Source organism: Aulonocara sp. 'chitande type north' Nkhata Bay, linkage group LG17 (assembly GCF_057382095.1).
Source record: "Aulonocara sp. 'chitande type north' Nkhata Bay isolate Kocher_YH1m ecotype deep benthic linkage group LG17, A_spYH_male_GT1.1, whole genome shotgun sequence".
NCBI classification, from domain to species: domain Eukaryota; kingdom Metazoa; phylum Chordata; class Actinopteri; order Cichliformes; family Cichlidae; genus Aulonocara; species Aulonocara sp. 'chitande type north' Nkhata Bay.
The window spans coordinates 11,356,860-11,382,662 of NC_141360.1; the positions used below are offsets into that span (position 1 = coordinate 11,356,860).

General features: G+C 39.9%; 2 protein-coding genes and 2 long non-coding RNA genes across 4 annotated transcripts in view; 1 reads left to right on the forward strand and 3 right to left on the reverse strand.

Moving 5' to 3' along the window:
* Window positions 1–249: 249 nt before the first annotated feature.
* Window positions 250–6,407, reverse strand: LOC147309695 (complement factor H-like). Its single transcript, XM_086268584.1, has 9 exons — window positions 6,234–6,407; window positions 5,849–6,028; window positions 5,315–5,420; window positions 3,917–3,993; window positions 2,507–2,686; window positions 2,036–2,224; window positions 1,639–1,824; window positions 991–1,170; window positions 250–540 (listed from the first exon to the last, which is right to left on the reverse strand). The coding sequence occupies exons 1-9, from the start codon at window positions 6,301–6,303 to the stop codon at window positions 350–352; spliced, it is 1,359 nt and encodes a 452-aa protein (XP_086124710.1). The 5' UTR covers window positions 6,304–6,407; the 3' UTR covers window positions 250–349.
* LOC147309696 (uncharacterized) lies at window positions 4,586–25,788 on the forward strand. The gene is made up of 4 exons (XR_015125625.1): window positions 4,586–4,743; window positions 4,861–4,930; window positions 25,407–25,484; window positions 25,593–25,788. It is a non-coding gene; the product is annotated as an uncharacterized LOC147309696 (long non-coding RNA).
* Window positions 18,459–25,803, reverse strand: part of LOC147309697 (uncharacterized) — a 35,319-nt gene continuing 27,974 nt past the window's right edge. Inside the window, exon 3 of the long non-coding RNA XR_015125627.1 lies at window positions 18,459–18,663. This is a non-coding gene — a long non-coding RNA (uncharacterized LOC147309697). The remainder of the gene's footprint in view (window positions 18,664–25,803) is intronic.
* LOC147309698 (uncharacterized) lies at window positions 20,498–22,197 on the reverse strand. The gene is made up of 2 exons (XM_086269831.1): window positions 22,103–22,197; window positions 20,498–22,000 (listed from the first exon to the last, which is right to left on the reverse strand). Exons 1-2 carry the CDS (start codon window positions 22,195–22,197, stop codon window positions 21,358–21,360), a joined length of 738 nt encoding a protein of 245 aa, XP_086125957.1. The 3' UTR covers window positions 20,498–21,357.

A 25,803-nucleotide genomic window follows, 5' to 3' on the forward strand; every position in this document is an offset into this window, starting at 1 on the left:
TGTTACATGTGTGTACATGTGTGTGCTCATCTAGGTTACAAAAACACTTTAATAGCAGGTATGATCTCCTGCCAAAGGGAGGGAGTTTGTTATTTTATTTATTTTTTACTTCTTTTTGTTATCTTTATTTAATCAGAATATGTTCAGACTGGAAAGATAGGGCCACCATTTTGTGTATTTGTCCACAAAGGATTTATGAATGACTTTGATTTTACACAAAAAAAAAAAGATGTACTGGAAGAACACAGACTGAGTACATAGGCTTTTATTAAAATGACCACACACATCAGTGCACTAATCATTTATAGATTTGCGTGCTCATGCTCATCGTATCCAATAGACAGAAATGTTACTGGCATGTGGGCAGATGCATTACGCCTTCAATGCACGTCTGACGCATTTCCAAACTGCCAACACGTCTTCCCCTGCTACATATGAACTCAATTACATCATTATGTTCTGAATACAGCTTATCATCGCTGACATATCTGAATTGAATATTGTGTTTGCTCATGTCTTCTCTATTTACAGTGCAGGGTTCTGTAAGAGTTAAGAGAAAAGATTTTGTTAATGTCAGTACAGTACACCAATGCAGGAATGCACAACATATATCATATATAACTATTCAAGTCTTGATTACAAAGGCACAGTGCTTAAAACCAAGCAAGTCTGATAAAATGCAATCTGTATCTGTATCAAAACTCCAGATATAGTACAGACCTCACACAATATCAAATTATGAAAGTCTAATGTTAAATTGTCTTAATTTTCCCATTTTTTAAAATAACATAAAACAGAGCGCATCTAAGAACATGAAGCCCCCAAATTCTGCATCCTTTCTCAAATAAATTATGTCAACAGCTTGAAAGGCTGATTCCTGTGTAAACTCAATTTTCTCTAAATTTAAGAGTAAAAAAAACTTGGGACCCCTAAAATACTTTTACATATGCAGAATCTTAGAAAATACAACATAATATAGCTATAACTTACTGAGGCATCTCATCTGTCCAGTCCATTTACCATTTTCACAGGTTTTATATGGTGTACCTTCCATTTTGTAGTAATTTTGACAGATATACTCAACCCTTTCTCCATGGCTGTATTGCCTTTTAGTACTGATTTTGGTGTCTCCATCTGAGAGTGGTTGTGGTTTCCCACAACCCACAGGATCTTAAATAAATATAGACAAAAAACAAACAAAAAACTTGAAATTGTTAATATAACATTTTTTAATATCTACTCACAATACTATTAGTACCATTATGCAACATCTTACAGTAAATTTTTGTGTAAATCTTTTAGAGATTCAACTCTCCAAATTACTGGGGGTTTATTCCGACTTCTCTTTTTTATATTTACAGCTGTTATTAACATGAGCAGCTTATCTGGGCGCTTATTACTGACTGGGCTTCGCATATGTACATGACATTTCCTACACAGTGATTGTAATTAGGATCAACCGCAAGACTTGTCCAAAAACATTTCCCGTGTAATTTTTGCCTGAGTAAAAGTAACCGTAACTGTTTTGGGGATTAAAAAATGTGATTAAAGCCTCCTGAAATTGCAGTGCACTGTGACTGGATGATCTTTTCTTGTCACATATTATGGGTGAGTTGACATAGAAAAAAACTGGCTTACCTCCGCATGTTGGAAACGGATCGCTCCACTGTCCATTTGCCAAACATTCAACTGTTTTATTGCCTTGCATAAAGTGGTTACGTCTAAGGCAAGTAAAGGTTAGCTTTTGTCCTTTCTTTAGCCGATTGCCTTGTATGTGTGATGTGATTCTTACACTGTCTGATATTCTTGTGACTTTGCATTCATCTGTTTTAAAGAAGACAGTCTTTTAATCTTTCAGTTTAAAGTGTAATGCAGCAGTAGTCTAGACCCAAAGGAACCAAATAAAATGTAAATCTTAATCGTTATATAAGTTTAACAAATGAAATATAATGATTACATAATTGTTACACAAATATATGGACATTTAAAAAACATGTCAAATCACGTCAGCTTTTCTCAGTTAAAGTAAACCTACCAGAGCAGGATGGAAAGGAAGCATTCCAGTACCCAATTTCTAAACACTCGATTACTTCAGAACCTTCCAGTTTATACTGATCAGCACAACGAAAATGTAATGTGTCCCCAGTCCTTATCGCTTCATTCCCTTGTGGTAATCCAGTTACCTGCAGATTAGGGTCCATTACTCCAACTGCACAAGGGATTCCTGAAAACAATAAGTAAAAGTCATTATTGCGATTGTAGACATAATAAAGTTTTTTTTATTATGCCCTGTGAATGCTACTATTAAACATGGAGAAGCTTATTTAAAGATAACCAAACATGCATTTTGAGAGTTAAACACGAGCAAGGATACTTCCTTTATACTATTTTTATAGTTTTGCACATAGCGGCTGCAAAATGGCTCCATAGTGCTCCCCTCTGAATTGCAAGAAAGCAGAATGCAAAGAATGGACTATGCAGAAATATAAAGAGATCTACATCTTACTGAGGCATCTCATCTCTCCAGTCCATTGACCATTTACACAGGTTTTGTACGGCCCACCCTCCATTCTGTAGTAATCCTGGCAGATGTACTCAACCCTTTCACTATGACTGTACTGCAGTCTGGAACTTTCCTTCGGGTCTCCATTTGAAAGATGTGGTGGTTTCTCACAACCCTCGGCAGCTACAAATATGGGCAACAAAAATAGAAGTTTAAAAATGTTTTCATCACAATAATCACATTTCACCATGAGTGACACATCACTGACCTTGATCAATTAAATTAAATTAATTACGTTTTATTCATATACCAAGAATTCATAAAAAATGTTTTTGCAAGAGGCTTCATAATGTAAGGTGAAGACGCAAGAGCACAAAAAGATAAGGAAAGATAAATAAACTATATGAGAAAGAAGCAAGTCACAACTAAATAGAGGGGAGTGAAGAAGAAGTGCTAAAAGTATGAACCTCTAGTAGCATAACCTGAATGCCTGATAACAGCAAAAAGATGTACTGAGGTACTGGACTGTAAGTATATGTTCATGAGTTCAAGGTTCATGTAAGAAAAAAGCCGAAAGGTGTATTAGGTGTCCTAAGTCAGTGTTTCCCAACCTTTGGGAGCCACGGAACATATTTCACATTCGAAAAAACATCACCAAACAAAAATGCCACAAAAGTATATTGATAATTTTTACCTGCACACCAAGCATAGCAGAATTGGTTTGATCTGCTCCCAGTATACCCTTTTTGCTTTCTTCTGACCACTACTCATGCTAGGGCCTCCATCTGGGTCAGAATTTTCCCCAGGACCAGGTCAGACTGATTACTTTTTCTTTTCAAATATTTATCTGTTGCTATTACGTGCTCCATTGTTTTACAGCACGAGTATTATGTAATTTCTTCTTTGTCTTCTTCTGTTTTAATGGCAGTTGGCAACCCATTTAATTAGAGCAGGTAGTTGTACTACCCTCTATTGGAAGAGAATGAAATTGTTCTGCCCATTACACCGATCGCTTAGAGTAGTAATCAGGTGGAATCAGATAATCTTCCATGGCACACTTGATCATTGCTCACAGCACACCTATGTGCTGCGACACAGTGGTTGGTAAACACTGTCCTAAGTGACTGGTTGGGTTATATACAAGCACCAGTTCTTGCTTTATATGTCATGTGATACCATCGCAGGTGCAATATGGATCCACAGGAATTGGTACAAATCTTGAGCAATATATATTTAAAATGTAGTACACAGGGTATATACAGCAAGCTCATTTCTCATACCTAACAGGACGACTGAAATTTTCACATTTTTCGAGTGTAAGCAGAGGACCTTATAAATATACACTGTTAAGCTAGTTCAAACTACAAATGTCGATAAAAGTAACATTGCTGGTGTGTTGACTGAAAGACTTACTTTCACATACTGGCACAGTACTACTCCATCCGTCCAACTGACAAGTTCGGGTGCCATCGCTATCTCCCATTGTATACCTGCAATTACAACTCATATCTCATTTTGTATTTTCACCCACACACTAAAATTTATAGAGTACTTGAGCAATCATTTTGCTTCCAAGTAACCATTTTACAGGATGAGTTCCTGCCCCAAGTGGAGGAGTTCAAGTATCTCGGGGTCTTGTTCGCGAGTGATGGGAGAAGGGAGCCGGAGATCGACAGACGGATTGGGGCTGCAGCTGCAGTAATGCGGACGCTGCACCGGTCCGTCGTGGTGAAGAGGGAGCTGAGTGTAAAAGCGAAGCTCTCAATTTACCGGTCGATCTACGTCCCTACCCTCACCTATGGCCACGAGCTGTGGGTAGTGACCGAAAGAACGAGATCGCGGATACAAGCGGCAGAAATGAGCTTCCTCCGAAGGGTGGCTGGCCTCTCCCTTAGAGATAGGGTGAGAAGTTCGGCCATCCGGGAGGGGCTCAGAGTAGAGCAGCTGCTGCTCCACATCAAAAGGAGCCAGCTGAGGTGGTTCGGGCATCTGACAAGGATGCCCCCAGGGCGCCTCTTGGGTGAGGTGTTCCAGGCATGTCCCACCGGGAGGAGGTCCCGGGGCAGACCCATGACACGCTGGAGAGATTATATCTCTCGGCTGGCCTGGGAACGCCTTGGTATTCCCCCGGATAAGCTGGAGGAGGTGGCTGGGGAGAGGGAGGTCTGGGCCTCTTTGCTTAGGCTGCTGCCCCCGCGACCCGGCCCCGGACAAAGCGGATGAAGATGGATGGATGGATGGTAACCATTTTAAGTTGTCTTGAGATCGGACATCAGTGATTGGACACTGAATTATTTTTAGGTTTTCCCTTGTACCTAAACCACTTAACACTGTTGATCATCTGCTGTTCACTTAAGCCTCATCGGAAAAGACCTGAGTGGAAGTGTGGCCATTCTTCAGGAAGGGAAACTGGGAGAAAAGACTGAGGTATGTCAACCTAACACAAGAAGTACAGCAAAAATCAGCAGAAACAGATCTTGGAACTCACTTTCACAGTGAGTTCTAAATTTATGTTTAAACATTTTTAAAAATAAGCCTGAACTCTCTTATGCAAGCTTTCTTGCAATTTCTTTAATGCAGTCTTAGGAATAATGTAGTTAATGTAGTCTGCCAGGCTTCTTCAAAGCTCCTTTGAATAACGGCTTCCTTTTATCCCATTCTTGTTGACATTTTCCAAACAGCATTGTTGTACGGGACTTTTGTCTTAAAACAACTTGAAGAGTTTCTGTTTTAACACACAAATATAAGCAATCCTCATGGGACTTTCAGAGCGTGTACATTATGTCACTGAATTATTATAGATCCACATACCCTAGATTGCAAAAGTATTTGATAGCTGTTCCAAAAACGAGCTCTTCTCCGCGGATAATTTCATAATAGCCATTGGGAACGTCCTCAGGGAGTTCACATGGCTTTACTGAAAAAAAAGAAAAGAGAATATTTTTCATGAGTAAGTATGAATTAGACCTTATTCTTCTCTTATTATTGCTTATTTTTAATTGAAATCAGGTGCTTGCCGACAGTGACATAAATTTTTTACAAAACTCTTTGTTAATAACAGTGTTGAAGTGTGGGTACAATGTTATTGATGCAGGGATTTGAGGAAGCGATTTGCTATTTTCATACAATAGATTACTGTTAGCAGCATACTGCAGCAGTTTTACAACTGTCTCAGTACAACTCTTTCTAATTCCAAAAAACGAAAGTTTTGGGATAAAACTTTGGTAATTGATATTTTGTGAAATGTTATGAATTGCATCTTAGAAGGGATTAAGGATTATTTGTAACCCTATAAATACAGTCATAAGAGTAACAGCAAAATAGCAGGCAAACCATTTAACTTACAGTTGCATTTTCCCTGACGCAAACTCTCCCAGCCAGTATTTGTGCATATATATCTGAGGGTTGGACCAGATATATAACCAGTCTCGCATGTGAAATGTATCACATCTCCTTCGCGGTACTCAACTTTTTTAGTATTTTCTGACACATAGGAGTGAGGAACATTTGGAAGCCTTGAACATACTGAAAAAAACAACATGGAAAGAGACATATACATAGATTGACCAAGGATTCCAAAATTACATCTACATTTATATGTAATATAAATGTAGATGTAATTTTGGAAGAGATAGTAGAACAAATAAAAAAGAGGGTAAGTAGAAGTACAAGAAATGTCTTCTCTTTTAAACTAAACAAAGAACACAGCATTTAAAAAAGTCTGACTTACCGTTTTCTGAGAAAGAAACTTCCACATGTCCCCATAGATGGAGAAACAGAAGGATTAATGACAGTCGCATTCTGTCAAGTGGACTGCAAACCAAATTTTCACTGTGCACAAATCCTTTGACAAACTGTGCGTTTTCTGTGCAGAACTGCTGTGTGTTTATCACAGTATTTGAGGCCAATGGTTAAAATATGGACTTCCCTACTGGAATTGCACAAGCCTCAAAATGACATATCGCAAACAACAAGTTTCACTGAACACGCCAGAGGAGTTCACAGACAACAATTCACAAACCTCACCCTATAATAATTTATAGACTTTATAGAGTTGATTTCTTTCATTGCCTATAAAATAATTTCTAACATTTTACAAAAGAAGGTTTGTGTCCTCTTTCAAACATCATATAAATTAATCCGTCTATTTTTATAATTAAATTAAAATATGAGATTAATTAGTCCTGAAAATATAGACTGGTGTATGATGCTCAAAACAAGTTTGCAAAATGTAACAGATGTTATATCTTATTTTGTGATAGAATGATTAGTGTTCGCTGAAAAGGCTACTGTGCAGTTTAATCACCACGACTAGTAAGTCATAAATGGAGATGGTACTGAGGTACAAAGTCCATTGTAAAAGTCAGCCAGAGATTCAGGTCGGTAAATAGTTTTAAAGAAGTTGTTGTTTAAGAGAACATCTTTAAATTCAAACATAACCAATATCTATGCCCAGGGGTCAGCACCGCGTGGTTTGGGAAAATAAATTAGAAGTATTTAGCTGAAGTGTAATTTATTTATGTTAGTTCTTTTTTAACTTGTAGTTCTAAATTGGAAGATTATTGTGATATTGAAATATACAAATAAAATTATATTTTATTATATTTTCATGCTCAAAATAAGCGTCACACTCCAGGAGACCGGTATACCTGCCAAAACGCCGTGCATTTATCGAGACTTTCAACCCCAGGTAGGCCAATTATGGATCTTCGGATCCACATTATGTCAGCAGCTATTCTCCTCCGTGAACGATGTTAAAAACAAACACTGCTCACGCCTCACAGATGACAGCTTACAGTCCTGCGTAAAGATGAAAGTGACTTCGTACAGCATTTGCAGACGCTGTGCGCAGAGGTTCAGGAGCAGAAGTTCCATTGTAAACATACCACAGCAGACCCGACGATGTTTCCGTGAACATGCTTTTCAGCATCTCTTTATTGACCACTTTTCACACACGGTTGCTGTACGCATACAGCCGGCTGTAGCTTTTCAGCTCACAGCCCAACACATACCAACACAACAGCATAGATAGCACAGACATTAAGGCGGTGAGGCGTGATTGCTGGTGCCTCTCAGATGCTTCCGCCTCCCCTGCAGCGGCGCTGCAGACCACGCCTCGCCACACACATTAACCAGGTAACATACATAATTAGGCAGAATTTTGCAAATATCTAGTTTTCATCTTTCAGCAGCATAGTGCTTTTTTTCCAATTATTTTTTAAAAGCCAGGTCAAGGCTCCAAAAGCTCAAAGGCGACATAAGGGTGGCGGCACACAACAGTTTTTGTTTGCTACATGGATCATCTTAGTTCAGGTTGGTGTCTTTCCTTTTGTAATATTTCTTTAAGAGTTCAAAATGTGTTAATTACATAAATGTAATTTTCTCTGTAGCAGCTTAGTTGTTCACACAAAGCATAAAAGTAAAAAACAATATATACAGTGTTATCTTAATTTTAGATGTCAAAAAGTATTTGCGGCTCCCAGTGTTTTCTTTTGCATGGAAACCGGGTCCAAATGGCTCTTTGGGTGTTAAAGGTTGCTGACTCCTGTCTCTTTTAGAGAAATTTTCAACCAAGATGAAATTTAGTTTTGAAAATTTGAAAGAACTTTTGTCATATTTGAATTTTTAGGAACATAACACAGGACATTATATATCTTCAGCCTCTGCTTGTTGTTCACCTTTACCATATGATTTTCAATGACTCCATGTAATGAATACATGGTTTTTCATTAAACTCCTTCATGTAAAATCTTACACATCATATACAGAGTCATTACATGATGAAATACAAAAATATAAACATATTTTAGTGTTGTATCATACTGAGACATTTCATTGATTTGGTCTATTCACCATTATTGCAGGTTTTGAATGGCTCACCTTCCATAGTATAGCAGTAGTTTTGACAGACGTACTCAGCCTTTTCATTATTTCATTGTTCATGATTTTCATTATTATGCATGGACCTTATGCAGTGCATGGGCACTGCTCTTTCTCCTATGAGGCCACATAGTCAGTGTGTCATGTTTAGACTCTGGGCTTGTGTCTGAATGTCAAAAAGTGACGGAGTGGAGAGTCCAACTGCAGGTGGTACCACTTCGGGAGGGTGGAAGTTGACCTTATTGTCTCCAGGGAGACAACACATCGCCACCTGTTCTTCTTCCTGGAAAACGGCAACTCTCCACTGGTGTTGGTCCACAGGGATTGGTGCAGATTGCTGCTGTACGGGAATTGGTCTTCCTTTGATCCAACCCTGCTTTTCTTCCAGAGGCTCTGTCAAATGCCACCTATCCCAGTCAGCTGACCTATGGACAGCTCCCACTCAGGGCTGGGACTGGGTGACAGCTCAGCTTTGTGCCATGTTGGTGTACGTCAGCATAGTTGGGAAGGTTACTTTTTTTTTTTTTATGTATTCATTTATGCAAGTTTCAAAATTTTTACACATTCACAAACAGCGGGACAGAGGAACACAGACAATAAAGACAATAACAACAACAAAAAAAAAAATCAAAAACAAAACAGGAGCAAACAAACAAAAAAACAAAAACAAAAAAAAACAGAGCAACAAACCCCACAACAGGGTACACGGCCAGCACTTATTAAAAACAGCAGAGAAGAAAAAAAAGCAACTGGTATACATGTCAAACAACTCACAAGCTAGTGAGTCCAATCCACAAAATCAAATCCAAAGATCGCTAGGAGGAGCTGATAACAATTATGCAATAACAGTTATGGGCAACAGCTCAGAATGAAAGCAGTTAAAACAACGTGGTCAGGACCCAGGGCGTGGACTGTCCTTCTTAATGTGGTCTATAAAGGGCCCCCATATCTTCCTGAACTTCTCCATGGAATCAGACGTAGAGAACCGAATTTCTTCCAGGTATAAACAGGAGACCATCTCCTCGAGCCACCTCTTGAAGCAGGGAGGGGAGGCAGATTTCCACTCCCCCAGAATCAGACATTTGGCAATCACCATACCAAACATGAGGGCCTGTTGAACAGCAAAGGGAAGTGCCAAGGAGTCGCCGGAGCAGCCCAGGATCACCATAAGACAGTCAGGATACAGTTGCCTATCATAAACAGTGCTATAGAAACTAAAAATACTAGTCCAAAAGGCTGTAAGCGTAGAAAAGGACCAAAAAAGATGGCCAAGAGTACCGTCCAAAAGTTTACATTTATCACATTTGGGGGAAACGTTAGGAAAAATCTTGTTCAATTTGGTTTTGGAATAGTGCAGTCTATGGACAACCTTAAATTGAATTAACTGAAGCCGGGCGTTAACAGAACATAGTTTTATCCGGCTTAACACTTCAGCCCATAAATCGTCAGTGATAACCAAACCAGTGTCCCTTGTCCAAGCCTCTTTAATATGGCAAGAGGGGGCTGCCGAAGAAAAAGGTTAACAAGCCGAGAAATTAAGTGTTTTGAGGTGGGAGGTTCGTTCATTATATTGTAAAAGACATGCTGTATGGGGATGGTATCTAAATTTGAGAATGCTTGCTTGACATAATTCCTAATTTGTAAGTACTGAAAAAAATGACTTGTAGGGAGATTGTACTTTGTCTGAAGCTGAGCAAAAGAGGCAAAATGATTGTCAATATAAAGATCCTTTATAGCAATTAACCCTTTGACAGGCCATTGTTTGAAAGCAGCATCCATTGTACTAGGCGTAAAGCTAGGATTGTGGCAGATCGGGGCAAAAGTTGACACTACCGGGAGGTTCAAGATTCTCTTAATTTGATTCAATATTTTTATGGAGTTGCAGGGAAGGTTACTTTTAAAATAAATTCCACTACTGGTTACAGAATACATGCCTTAAAATGTAGTCTGTAATGTATTCCATTAAGTTCCTAAATGGAAGTAAGGTATTCTGAATATTTTGGATTACTTATTATATTGTAATGCTTTTAAAAACTACATGAATGTACTATTGCTGTGTGATTTATTACTGTTACTGAAGGCTACTGCTTTTCAGAACTGCACATGATTAATGCTAGCCATCAAATCTAACAGCCTGCAGTCTATGAACTAACCTCAGCTAACGCCAGCTAACAATGTTAGCTTGGTGGCAAGTAGTTTTCAGTAATAGCAATAAATCACACAGCAATAGTACATCAAAGATGCTGAAGTGGCACATAACCCAGGTAGCTACCACAACTAAAACAAGGTAGTAGCAGTAGGCTAATGTTAGCTTTTAAGAAAGAACTTACTTCCAGATGTTTCTTTAGCTTGGAGGTGGAGTCTTTTGACGCTGAGAGCAGCTTGGTTGCTGGCAAACAGACTTTGCATTGCACTGGTCAGATTTCGCCCATCCCTTTCTTCTCTAAATGTGAAGTGGTGTTGGAATTTCCAAGTAAGAAACGCTTTCGTGCCTGTGCACTGTTGACTCTGTTGTGCTGGCTCCGGGTCAATTGTGTAACTGACACCACCAGCATTATTAAGACGCTTACATTAGAGCCTCTTATTGCGTGTTTTGTTTTGGTTTCTGGCAATGTATGGAATTACCAGAATTAGAGAGGGGATAGCCTAACATACGAAACAGGAAAAGACTGTCGTGCAATCCATTAATTTCAACAAAGTAACTGTATTCTAATTATCACCTTTTTAAATGGTAACTAACGGAATTGACACTATAATCAAACGATGTGTCCAAACAACAGTCGGAGGTTCTGAAACGGGACTTTACTGGATTATTAAATACTGTAAACTCTCTGAATGCAGCTGTATTCATCAGTGGACCTGTACTGCCCGTCAGAAGAGGAAGCGAGAGATTCAGCAGGTTGTTTGCACTAAATAAATGGCTTATATCAGCATGTACTGACCACTCAGTGCATTTTATCAACAATTTTAATAATTTTTGGGTATGCAGGCATCTGTTTAAAGCAAATGGATTAAATTTTAACAAGTCAGGGATGAAACTGTTCACCTCCAACTTGTTTTATTCCATATGTCATCCATCTGTGCTTGGTGCCAAGGCTGAGATAAACGAGGAGTTATCTCATAAAGAGGAACAAACAATACTCCAAAAACAGACAAAGCCCAGCAGAAACCTTGAGGAGGAGCCTCATCTGCCCCCACCCCAGAAGAGCTTCAGAAAGGAGAGACATCAGAGGCAAGAAGAGGGGTCCCTTTTTGCCTCCAACTCTCTCAACAACACCAATGACCAGGACCAGGGACCACGACCTCCTCCAGTCCCCCAAACCCCTGACAGGCCATCACCCTCCTCACCCTCCCTTTCTCCCTCCTCCCCACACCTGAAATTCACTGAGGAGATGATGGAGCGGGTCAATGCTGGGCTCAGATCTACCCCCCGGCCCAATCCCTTTTTGTCCCCCATAAACCCCCCACCAGAGCAGCCAAAGGTTTGCCATAGAGCCCCACCCTCAACAGAGCAATCGAAGTCACATTGCCCAGCCTCGCCCCCCTTAGTTCCTCCTTACCACCTTCATGCTCTGTCTCCGCAGTCTGATGCGTGATGTGTGAAGGGTCTGGGCTGCGAGGATTATGGCAGTGGTGACTTTTCCCAGGATAAGCTGGGACCCTGTTTACTAGAAGGTTTTAAAATTTCTGTAATTTTAGGTGACAGAAGGAGACATGTGGCCTGGTCAAAACACAGAGAGCTGCACCCTAAAAGATCTTTAAACATAGTAAACATACCTTGTGTGCCACAGACTGCTCCCAAACACGAGGGGGCAAATAATACCTCTAAAACACTTACGTTGGCTTTATTAAACGTTAGATCTTTAGCTGGGAAAACATTTTTAATTAATGATTTAATCACTGAGCACAGTCTTGATTTTATGTTTTTAACTGAAACTTGGTTGGACCAAAGTAACAGTGGAGCTGTTCTCATCGAGATGACCCCTCCTAACTACAGTTTTATCAGTGAGGCCAGGGTGAGCAGGAGAGGAGGGGGGGTTGCTGTCTTATTTAATGAATCATTTCAATATAAGCAGCTATCTCCTGGAAGTTTTCAGTCTTTTGAATATGTGGTTTCACAGCTGAAAGCCCCATCCAAAGTTGTGTTTCTTAATGTTTACAGGCCTCCCAAATACTGCACAGACTTTTTTAATGACCTCAGTGAACTGCTGTCTGTGATCTGTGTTGATTTCGACTGTGTAATTATTGTTGGGGATTTTAACATCCATGTGGACAACCCTCAGGACAAAGGGACTAAAGACCTGAGTAACACTCTGGGCAACTTTGGGCTGACTCAGCATGTAACAGAGGCCACACATAATAGAGGACACACTCTTGACCTACTGATCTCCAAAGGCCTGAGCATTTCAAAGGTTACTGTGTCTGATGTGGGCCTGTCTGATCATTACTGTGTTTTCTTTGAAAGTAAAATTTCAGCCCAGAGTGATCACAAAACGGTGTATAACTGAAAACAGTAGTGAGATCTTTAACCAGGTCTTCCCATTAACACTTGGCCTGTCCAGAGGTTCAGTCAATGAGCTCGTCAATAGCTTCAATGCTAACATGTTAAATGTAATGGACACCATTGCTCCCGTTAAGGTGAAGGTTATCTCTGGAAGGAAAAAGTCTCCATGGAGAAACTCCACACTAGTGAAAAATGAAAAAAGAGAGTGTAGGAAAGCTGAGCGCAAATGGAGAAAAACAAACCTCCAGGTTCATTATGACATCTATAAAGAGAAACTTCACAATTATAATTTACAACTGAGGAATGCAAGGAGGTCCTACTTCTCTGATATCATCATCAAAAACAGTCATAATGCTCGTGTCTTATTTTCTACAGTTGACAGGCTAACAAACCCTCCTGTGTCAGTGGCAGCTGAACTTCATTTGACCATGGCCTGCAATGACTTCGCCAAATTCTTCACAGACAAAAGCCAAAAGATTAGACAAGCAATTGGTACATCAACAGCAGATTCAGGATATGTACTGTGTCCACCGAAAAACTGTTTAAACACCATCAAACAGTTTCACCCTATTAACAGCAAAGACCTGGAGGACATCTTAGGTCAACTGAACTCCTCCTCTTGCTGTCCTGCCAACATTTTTTTTTCAAAAAGGTCTCAAAGACTTTAGAGTCAGACCTGTTACAGATCGTCAACTTTTCTTTAATGTCAGGTGTGTTTCCAGAACCACTAAAAGCTGCTTTAATTAAACCTATACTGAAAAAGGACAATCTTGACAAGACACAAATGAAAAACTACAGGACAATCTCAAATCTCCCATTTTTAAGTAAGACCATTGAAAAGCAGTTTCTCAACAGCTCAATTACTTCTTAAAACAGAATAACTGCTATGATGCCTTCCAGTCAGGTTTTAGACAGAACCACAGCACTGAAACCGCTCTGACCAAAGTGATTAATGACATATGTCTGAATACAGACAGTGGAAAAATGTCAGTCTTAGTTTTGCTGGATCTCAGTGCAGCATTTGATACAGTTGACCACAACATATTACTCAAACGACTGGAGAACTGGGCAGATATTTCAGGAACTGTACTAAACTGGTTCAAAACATACGTAGAAAACAGGAAATACTTTGTATCAATAGGTTACTTCACATCTGAGTAGACTAGTATCACATGTGGAGTTCCCCAAGGTTCCATCTTGGGACTCCTTCTGTTTAACATTTACATGTTCCCACTGGCACAGATTATAAAGAACAACAAAATAAACTATCACAGCTATGCAGATGACACACAAATATGTATCACAATGTCACCAGGAGACCGAGGCCCTGTACAGGCTCTTGGTAAATGCATTGAGGAAATCAATGACTGGTTGTGCCACAATTTTCTCCAGCTAAACAAAAACAAAACTGAGGTAATAGTCTTTGGCGCCAAAGAAAAACGATTACAGGTCACCAGAGAACTTCAATCTATACATCTAAAAACCACAAACCAGGCGAGAAATTTGGGTGTAGTGATGGATGCAGACCTAAACTTAGAAAAACACATTAAGACAATAACAAAATCAGCTTACTATCACCTCAAGAATATTTCAAGGATAAAAGATCTGATGTCTCAACAGGACCTGGAAAAACTAGTCCATGCATTCATCTTTAGTAGGCTTGATTACTGTAACAGCATCTTTACAGGTCTACCTAAAAAATCAGTCAGACAACTACAGCTCATTCAGAACTCTGCTGCTCGAGTCCTCACTAAGACCAAAAAAGTGGACAACATCAGTCCACCTCTGAGGTCTTTACACTGGCTGCCTGTCCGTCAGAGGATAGACTTTAAAGTTCCGATGCTGGTCTATAAAGCTCTGAATGGTTTAGGACCAAAATACATCAGTGACCTCCTGACCTAGTATGAACCTTCCAGATCCCTCAGGTCAGGTTTTTTATCAGTTCCCAGAGTCAGAACCAGACACGGAGAAGCTGCATTCATCTTTTATGCTCCATATATCTGGAACAAACTCCCAGAAAGCCTCAGATCAGCTGAAACACTCAGTTTATTTAAATCCAGTTGAAGACTCACCTATTCTCAGCTGCATTTGAGTAAAACACCAAATCCACACTTTTAAGCTTAAATTTCAAAACTTACATTTTAACTACTGATTTTATCTACTGTTTTTTAAATCAATTTTAAATCATGCTTTTTATTTGTTTTTGTTTTTTAATGTCTCTGTAAAGCACTTTGAATAACCTTGTTGTTAAATTCTGCTATATAAATAAACTTGCCTTGCCTTACATACTGCCCTCTCGCACCTGGAGAAGAGAGACACGTAGGTGAGAATGCTGTTTGTAGATTACAGCTCATCATTCAATACCATCGTTCCCTCAAAGCTGGAAGGAAACTGCAGGAAACTGAGACACTGGTGCCAAGACAACTAGCTCACCCTCAATGTCACGAAGACAAAGGAGTTGATAATGGACTTCCGGAGGTGTAGGGAAGCACACACCCCCATCACCATCAACAGTGCTGCTGTGGGGAGAGTGAGTATCTTTCGTTTCCTAGGCGTACATGTGGCGGAGGATCTCACATGGTCATTACACACAAACAAAACAGTGAAGAAGGCACAGCAACACATCTTCTTTCTCAGGAGACTGAGAGTTTTAGCATGAGCCCCCGCATCCTCAGGACCTTCTACCGCTATGACACTGAGAGCATATCTCACCACGTGGTATGGCAACAGCACCGCCTACAACTGCAAAGCTCTCCAGAGAGCGGTGTGGTGTTCCAAAAGGATAATTGGAGGTGAGCTTCCCTCCCTCCAGGACATCTACAAGAAGCGGTGCCTGAGGAAAGTGGGGAGGATCATCAAAGATTCTAGTCACCCCGGCCATAAACTGTTCAAACTACTTCCGTCAGGCAGAAAGTACTGCAGTATCCGGTCCCAAACCAGCAGACTGGCCACCATCAGGCCACCAGACTGCTGAACACTGACCACTAACACTTCATAGACACCTCACTCTCATCTGCCGGAACCTGAACACTATGCACTTCATAGTGCTTAGTGTCGCCGGGGCGATCGTGGCTCAAGAGTTGGGAGTTCGCCTTGTAATCGGAAGGTTGCCGGTTCGAGCCCCGGCTTGGACAGTCTCGGTCGTTGTGTCCTTGGGCAAGACACTTCACCCGTTGCCTACTGGTGGTGGTCAGAGGGCCCGGTGGCGCCAGTGTCCGGCAGCCTCGCCTCTGTCAGTGCGCCCCAGGGTGGCTGTGGCTACATTGTAGCTTGCCATCACCAGTGTGTGAATGTGTGTGTGAATGGGTGGATGGATGACAGGTTGTGTAAAGCGCTTTGGGGTCCTTAGGGACTAGAAAAAAGCGCTATACAAATACAGGCCATTTACCATTCATATTCTACATATATGCTATTTCTTTTGCACAGTATTTAAACTGCTGACCTCTGTATATTTTACACACACACACACACGCGCACACACACACACACACACACACACACACACACATATGTATGTATATATATATATATATATATATATATATATATATATATATAGACGCACACATACAGTGGGGCAAAAAAGTATTTAGTCAGCCACCGATTGTGCAAGTTCCCCCACTTAAAATGATGACAGAGGTCAGTAATTTGTACCAGAGGTACACTTCAACTGTGAGAGACAGAATGTGAAAAAAAAAAATCCATGAATCCACATGGTAGGATTTGTAAAGAATTTATTCGTAAATCAGGGTGGAAAATAAGTATTTGGTCAATAACAAAAATACAACTCAATACTTTGTAACATAACCTTTGTTGGCAATAACAGAGGTCAAACGTTTACTATAGGTCTTTACCAGGTTTGCACACACAGTAGCTGGTATTTTGGCCCATTCCTCCATGCAGATCTTCTCGAGAGCAGTGATGTTTTGGGGCTGTCGCCGAGCAACACGGACTTTCAACTCCCGCCACAGATTTTCTATGGGGTTGAGGTCTGGAGACTGGCTAGGCCACTCCAGGACTTTCAAATGCTTCTTACGGAGCCACTCCTTTGTTGCCCGGGCGGTGTGTTTTGGATCATTGTCATGTTGGAAGACCCAGCCTCGTTTCATCTTCAAAGTTCTCACTGATGGAAGGAGGTTTTGGCTCAAAATCTCACGATACATGGCCCCATTCATTCTGTCCTTAACACGGATCAGTCGTCCTGTCCCCTTGGCAGAAAAACAGCCCCATAGCATGATGTTTCCACCCCCATGCTTCACAGTAGGTATGGTGTTCTTGGGATGCACCTCAGTATTCTTCTTCCTCCAAACACGACGAGTTGAGTTTATACCAAAAAGTTCTACTTTGGTTTCATCTGACCACATGACATTCTCCCAATCCTCTGCTGTATCATCCATGTGCTCTCTGGCAAACTTCAGACGGGCCTGGACATGCACTGGCTTCAGCAGCGGAACACGTCTGGCACTGCGGGATTTGATTCCCTGCCGTTGTAGTGTGTTACTGATGGTGACCTTTGTTACTTTGGTCCCAGCTCTCTGCAGGTCATTCACCAGGTCCCCCCGTGTGGTTCTGGGATCTTTGCTCACCGTTCTCATGATCATTTTGACCCCACGGGATGAGATCTTGCGTGGAGCCCCAGATCGAGGGAGATTATCAGTGGTCTTGTATGTCTTCCATTTTCTGATGATTGCTCCCACAGTTGATTTTTTCACACCAAGCTGCTTGCCTATTGTATATTCACTCTTCCCAGTCTGGTGCAGGTCTACAATACTTTTCCTGGTGTCCTTCGAAAGCTCTTTGGTCTTGGCCATGGCGGAGTTTGGAGTCTGACTGTTTGAGGCTGTGGACAGGTGTCTTTTATACAGATGATGAGTTCAAACAGGTGCCATTCATACAGGTAACGAGTGGGGGACAGAAAAGCTTCTTACAGAAGACGTTACAGGTCTGTGAGAGCCAGAGATTTTCCTTGTTTGAGGTGACCAAATACTTATTTTCCACCCTAATTTACGAATAAATTCTTTACAAATCCTACCATGTGAATTCATGGATTTTTTTTTCACATTCTGTCTCTCACAGTTGAAGTGTACCTCTGGTGCAAATTACTGACCTCTGTCATCATTTTAAGTGGGGGAACTTGCACAATCGGTGGCTGACTAAATACTTTTTTGCCCCACTGTATATAGATGCATACATATACAAGAATCACACTCGCATCTGCTGTACCAGTGTAACAGTAATGTGACGTGACAATAAAAGTGATATGATTTGATTTGGAATACAGTTACTCATATTTTGTATTTTAAATACATCACAGTGGTAAATGAATCCCATTACTCCCCAACACTGTACATCAGCCTTCCATACATATTGAAAATGTAAGGGAGTGCAGAGATCTTGAGTATCTCAGAGTATCTTGGCACAGCATGCATGCAAGATAGAGTTCACTTAGTAAACATGTAAAGGTAGAAAACAGACTCAGTCAGCTTATATGCTTTTATTAAAATGACTTCAGTGATCTAATTATTCACTCAGAATAATTACTGATAAGTTCGTAGACCCATTTCTATCTAATTTAGTACAAAAACACCATTACTGGCAAGTTGGCAACTGTATCACACCCTCGACCACCTCTGATGCATTCCCACTGCCCCAACATGTCTTCCTTTGGTACACACAAACTCAGTTTTATTATTTTCTCAATACAGTTTATCAACACTAAAATATCGAAACTGAATATTATGTCTGTTCACGTCTTCTCTGTTCACAGTGCAGGTTTCTGTAAGACAAAAAAAAGAAAGGCCTTTTAATGTTAATAAAATACAGGAATGCACTAGAGATGGACCGATCCGATATTACGTATCGGTATCGGTCCGATACTGACCTAAATTACTGGATCGGATATCGGAGAAAAATAAAAAATGTAATCCGATCCATTAAATATCACGAAAGCACCTCACAAAACTTGCAACACGCCGTAACTCACCTCAGAACGTTAGCACGTCGGAGCAGTATGCATCACGTGATAGAGCGGCTGTGGCATGCAGGACCTGTCGGTGGTCTGGATAGCATGTGGAGCTTCGCTAGCAACCCGGCATTTCATCTCCGACAAAGTTATCCCCGAGAGAAGTAAAGCAAGTGTGTAAGTCCATCTCTGAATGTTTGTAAAGCATTCCTGCGTTAAGCTTAACAAACGATATATGGAGCGACTGCCTCTTCTTGCTGCTACTTCAATCATGAAACTGCTTAACGATCAGCTGATCGGCTTTTCTGTCGCCAGTCGTGTCTCTAGTTTGCTTTTGGCCCACTTTGCACCAGAAAGAGGAAACCAGCGGCTGAACAACAGCAGCACGTTTAAGCTTGATCAGCTGTTGTTAGAATGTATTTAATATTACTTTCTACTCGAGGATCTTTTTCTACGTAGCTGACGCTGGTAACTGTGCAGGGGCGGATCTAGCAAAGTTTAGCCAGGGGGGCCGATAGGGCATTAACAGGGAAAAGGGGGCACAAAGACATACTTTTCTTTCTTATTCTCATTTAAAATGTCTAGCTTTTAATAAATAATTATCTGACACCCAAAGTTTTAATTTGATGTAAAATGAATAGAAGTCAATTACTGTATATAGTAACTATTAAGTCTAATATACCCTAGTAAGCTATAGTACTTTTTCCTTTGGGAAGGTACCATCTGTGCAGTCTGCAATTTTGTTGAAGAAAGATGTTGAATCTATTTAATATTTCTTGAAAAATAATTGATTTCTGTGCATTTTTTTTTCACACTGCATCAAATTAAGGTTGATTACGTCGATTAAGCATCATGAGGTGGCGCGTGAGGGGTGGTTCCCTATTTTTTATTTATTTATTTTTGTTGTTGCTGGGAGTTGGAACCCTATTAGTTAGGTTGCTTAATATTTATGCTAAGTACTCTTTAAAATACCAGAATAGGGAGGATGGTGTAGGTTTAAGTTTATTAGATTGATCAGTATTGCTGAACTATGAAATATTTTTTTTTTGCATACAGGTATAACAGAATAGCTTTAGTGTAGTTGTTGTTTTAAACTTGAGTATGAACTTATACAAAATGCAGCAAGATATTTAAAAAACAGTTTTGTTGATTAAAAAACACTATATCGGATTCATATCGGTATCGGCAGATATTCAAATTTATGATATCGGTATCGGTATCGGACATAAAAAAGTGGTATCGTGCCATCTCTAGAATGCACAGAATATTGTGTTCTTTAAAGGACATTATGGGTATGATTTATTTTTTAGTTTATTTTTTCCTGCCTAACTATAAATGTCATTATCTTGTTTTTCTATGGCTATTTTACATGCCATCTCTAACATAGATTTCTGTACTGAAATTTTGAAGAATAAGAAATGTTTAAAAGTCACATTTGGATTTAAACTGAGCTTTCTCTAAATAAGTGGGCCAGTTATTTAATTTATGTACTTATTTATTTTTGGATTTTAGAGCAGAGTTATTTGTTAGACAAATATTCAGAATTTTAAGTCAGAAATTTGCACACCTGTATGGCTGCGGTGCTGTAATGTCAGCCATTCTTAAACTCTCTGTGAATTGTACTCATGACCATTGATCAATGACCATTTGTATATTATTGATCATGAAATTGACCTAACAGGCCACTGTTAGTCAGTGGTGCTAGTTTCAGGTTGAAAAAACCTGCGTTTAGTTGAGACTGAAGAAGTTACTTGGATGAGTGATTAATTATTTCGACCACTGAAAACACTACATCCACATGAATAGAATCAATCTTTTGGGACATCCTGCTACTTCTATCAGCAGTCACATCGTCAGTAAACACTGGTGACCCAGTTCATCTGACAGCCATACATGTTCATGCCATAATATTACCTCCACCACATTTCAAGTGTCAAGTGGCTTTTTTTGTTATTTCAACCATGTACAGTGGTACAGTACAGAGTGAAACAAGACAACGTTCCTCCGAGACCACGGTGCTACATATGACATGTAACAGACAATCAACACAGGACTACGTAAAGTGCAATCTGCAAATACTGCAAAAAAAACGGGTGGACACAAAGGAATTTGCTGCTCTTGACAACCTCCACAGAGCATCCATCAATGTTAAGTTTTACAGTGATCTCTGCTCTCCTGAAGTCAACAATCATTTCTTAAACAGGTTGTTGGTTATACACCAGTCCGTTAGCTATGCTGGCTTGTCGTTCTTGCTGATGAAATCCACTACAGTCATGTCATTGGCAAACTTGATGATGCATTGCTGCACAGTTGTGAGTCAGCAGAGTGAACAGCAGTGGGCTGAGCACACTGCCCTGAGGGGCTCCAGTGCTCAGTGTGGTGGTGCTGGAGATGCTGTCGCCGATCCGAACTGTCTTTCTGTCAGAAAGTCCAGGATCCAGTTGCAGAGGAAGGTGTTCAGATCCAGTAGGCTCACTTTTCCGATCAGGTGCTGAGAAATGATTGTGTCTATGAACAGCATTCGTACACTACTTCCTTATTATCCAGGTGGGAGAGGCCGAGATGTAGAGTGGTGGCGATGGCATCATGATGGTGACAGGCGAACTGCAGTGGGTCCAGTGTGGGTAGCAGCAGGGTCTTAATGCGCCTCATGATGAGGTTCTCAAAGCACTTCATCATGATGGGTGTGACTGCAATAGGATGGTAGCCGTTGAGGCAGGACACTGGGGACTTCTTTGGCACAGGAACCATGGTGGTGGCCTTGAGGCACCTCAGGGAAAGGTTGACGATGTCAGTGAGGACATCTGTCAGCTGGTCTGCATATTCTCTGAGTAGTCTTCCAGGAATGTTATCTGGACCAGCAGCTTTCTTTGGGTTAACTCTGCGAAGAGTCTTCCCCACATGTGCAGAGGTCAGACACAGAACCTGGTTGTTGTGAGGATCGGAGGACTTCCTCACCAACACATCATTCTGTGCGTCAAACTGTGCATAGAAGTTGTTTAGTGTGTCTGGTAAGGAGGAGTCACAATCGCAGGCAGGTGTTGTCTTTCTGTAGCTTGTGATGGCCTGGATGCCCTGCCACATGCGTGGCGTGTCACTGCTGTCTTGGAAGTGGCTGTGGGTTCTTCTGCCATGCGTGTGCTTCGCTGCTCTGATGGCTCAAGACATGGAAATATTTGTGTAAACAAGATCCAGCGCGTTTTCCCCCCTTCTCGCGATGTCCATGTGTTGATGAAATTTCAGAAGCACTGACTTGAGATTTGTGTGGTTGAAATCTCTGGCGATAATAAACAATCCATTGGGGTGTGCATTCTGGAGCTCGCTGATCGCTGATATTTGATAGTTCATATATTATCAAATGTAATATGCTTCAGATAATGCTTTTTCTCTCATTCTACATACTCTTCTTCATCATTCTATTACACATTAATCTTTGTTTCATCTCTACAAAGGAAAAAATATCTGAACTGTGCTGGCTCTTTTAGAGGTTTTGTGACAAAGTCTAGTCTGGCCTTCTTGTTGTTGGTATTTTTGTACTTGAGTGGACCAGCTGTAATCTATCAGTTTTTAAATTCATGAAGCATCTCCTGATTTTGACAGTGATATTCCTATCTCCTCAAGATTCTCGGGTAGATGTTGTGAAGTTGAAAGCATTCTGTGATTATCCACCCTATTTCTGACCTGGTTTTGTTTATCAAAATAAAACAATTTCTCAGATTATTGATTTGGTCTCTCCCAAGGTTTTCTGTGTTTCTTTCAAGTGTAATGATGACCTTCACTTGCATCAACATCTCTTTGGTCCTCATATTAAGAATGAAAAGACAACAAATGCAAACTCAAGATTCAGAATAAACTTCAAATCTTTTCTTCTTTTTCTGTATTTAATAAAATAAAAAGGGAACATATAAAAGGAACTGTAATTTACCGAGGCATCTAATCTCTCCAGTCCATTCACCATCGATACAGGTTTTGAATGGTCCACCATCCATGAGCAAGAATTGCTGACAGACATATTCAACTCCTTCATTATGTTGGTACTCTTGTTTAGTAGTTATTTTGGTGTCTCCATTTGAAAGAGGTGGTGGCTTCCCACAACCACAACATTTTATACTATTAGTAATATATTTTTTAGAATTGTATTATTAAAATCCAAAATTCTAGTTGATTTTTGTGAAAATAGCTATTCAGACTTATTACTGTATGAAATGATTGTTTTTTTTAAATGAAATGTTTTAAATATTAGTATAGGTATACTGAAATATTAATATAAGTATTAAAGATATTGGCTCACACAGAATGATTCTGCAAGTTTTATGTGATTTGTTTACCGTTTTCTTCTTGTCATTCATTTACATGTTTGTTCAGGCAGCTTGTGTCACTTCCAGTTAAGGAAAAAAGCTTTATTGGCAAGAGGACAAGGTCATTACATCAATAAATAACCAAAAGGAAACAAAAAGACTCAAACTAGCACAACCATTATGAAATGTTCAGTGGTCTAGGCCAGCGGTCCCCAACCTTTTTTGCGCCACGGACCGGTTTATGCCCGACAATATTTTTACGGACCGGCCTTTAAGGTGTCGCGGATAAATACAACAAAATAAAACTAGTACCGGTACCGAAAAAAGAAGATTTATTCATAACACACGTGAAAAGACCCAGGAAAACCGAGTAAATGATAAAAACGATAACAAAATAACGCTGAAAACCGATAAAAACCCTGAAAACTATACATTTCACACCTGAGCCTCAACTCTCATGGCCCGGTACCAAACGACTCACGGACCGGTACTGGTCCGAGGCCCGGGGGTTGGGGACCGCTGGTGACATCATTATGATTTTTATATTTTATGATATATAATATAAAATATATAATATCGTAATTATCTCATAAGAGAAGCAGCAATTAGGAGAGCAGCAGTAAGAGAAAATAGCTTGATGTATTAATATAGTTTTTTAGGAAAGGCAACTGTGGCCAATTGCTACTGTTTTCTTGGATTTTGTGAAGCACTTTGGTGTACCTCTGGTTTTAAATGTGCAATACAAATAAAGTTGTATTGTATTGTATTGTATTGTATTGTACAGTGTCCAGACTTAAACCCCGTAGAGTTTGGGATGGACTGGACAGAGTGAAAGCAAAGTAATCTGCAAGTGCTACACATTTATGGGAACATCTGTAACAGATGTGGGAAGAACTCTCTGAAGAATATTTGATTTCTATTGTAGAAAGAATGCCACAGGTTTGTTCAGCTGTTATATCTGCCGAAGGTGCTACTTTGATAAGTCAAAAGTTTAAAAAATACATTTTGGTCTTTAAATTAATTCCATGATTTCTCTTTCAACTCCAATTGCTTTTTTTGTACTATACTTTCATTTTAGAGTGCAATGAGACAATAAACAGCATAATTTTCAATAATAAACTAGAAAATTGGGGTGTTCTAAACCTTTAGACCTGCTGTGTACATAAGGTATGTATAAAGGGGCCATGAAAAGGGAAATATGCTGTGTAAAAAGAAGATTATGCAATTCTTGTACACGGTTTTCATGCTTCATATAATAGCTTCCTCCGTGAATGGAAATCTTAAATATTACTGGCATAAAGTATATAATTTTTTTACTTACCTTAAATGAAAGGTTAATTTACTTTTGTTTGTCTGTGACCATTATCAGATTCATCTTAATCCAGTCACGTCAGCTTAGGATTCATGTGCTGATTTAGCTGCATTACATTCAGTCTGTATTTAGATCAAATGGGGAAGTGACAACCAGATTGAATCAGCTTCCATATGAGTGAGGAGGTGGAATAAATGACTAACTTTTTGTCTCTGCTTCCCATTGCAATCAAATTCATTTCCAAATGAGGTTTGTGGTCTGTTTATTGTGCCACTTACGTAAATGTGTAACGTTCACATGTTCAGGACTGTGAAAATCTGGAAAAGGTGAGGAAGAGTCTAAGGTAGAGATTTATAAAAACCAAAACATATTGATGTATGAGGATTTTAAGGAAGAGTTTGTGCATGTACAATTTTACTACAAAGGTTTCAAAAGGATGCAAAGTGCATTAATAAAGTATGGATGACATATAAGAGTACAATACACTAGATTTAAAAAAACATACTCAAAAGAAAAAATCTGATTGCCTAAAGGAAAACAAAGTACAAAAATGCCTGATATGGTTTCTTTAATTGCTATTCCTAAAAGCACACAACTCTCCAAAATCACCAGACCCCTTACATGAAAGTTAAGTTGCTCTACAGTTTATTCCAGATTCAAATGTTTATACTCCATGCATATAGTGTGTTTGCAATCGATCATTCCAGGTGTATGAAGACAGTCTGTTGCAGGTCGGGTCAATAAAGTCCAATAAATAAATAAATATTTTTTTATTCTCCCTTTCTCTTTCTACCGTATTCACCCAGTGGAGTGAATCTTATATTGGCATATTATATCAATATGAATATTATGTCACAGTCCTCCATTCCTCTCTGTGTTGTCTAGGTTTGTGTTTTTCTATCTCTCTTTTACACACTCCTCTCCTCCTGGGTGTTACTCATTTACAGGGTCCTTGACCAACACACTTGAAGGCAGCTGGCTTACCTGTAATTCATTGTCCTGGATTACCCTGCCTACTACTTAAGGTGATGGCAGAGTGATATTCTCCGCTGGATTGTTGTACTTACCTCTGTTAGTGTCAGCTGGCCTTGTGATTCCTGTTTTCTCTCTACATGTTTCCTTTCCATGTACAGAACTTCCTGGACCCTTCCCTGTTTCCCTCCGAACCCCCATCGAGTGAGTGTGAGTGGACCTCTGTGGATTGTGAAGTGCTAGTGTGAAGAGGAGTTTAATTGTGTTTGCCTTTTTCCCCTTGTACCTCCTTGGATTCCCTGGAGCCCCTCTCACCCCCAACACTGTATATATTTATATATCTCACCTGGTGGCATTGTGTAAATAAACCTC

Bases quoted from the DNA above. Each gene is read 5' to 3' on its own strand.
- LOC147309698 (XM_086269831.1), bottom strand. From the start codon at position 22,197: ATGAACTATCAAATATCAGCGATCAGCGAGCTCCAGAATGCACACCCC. The intron at 22,001-22,102 runs GTCAGTGCTTCT...TTGAGCCATCAG, and splicing joins TTCAACCACACAAATCTCAA to AGCAGCGAAGCACACGCATG.
- LOC147309695 (XM_086268584.1), bottom strand. From the start codon at position 6,303: ATGCGACTGTCATTAATCCTTCTGTTTCTCCATCTATGGGGACATGTG. The intron at 5,421-5,848 runs GTAAGTTAAATG...CTTTTTTTTCAG, and splicing joins GCGTCAGGGAAAATGCAACT to TAAAGCCATGTGAACTCCCT. The intron at 2,225-2,506 runs GTAAGATGTAGA...TATTGTTTTCAG, and splicing joins TGGAGAGATGAGATGCCTCA to GAATCCCTTGTGCAGTTGGA.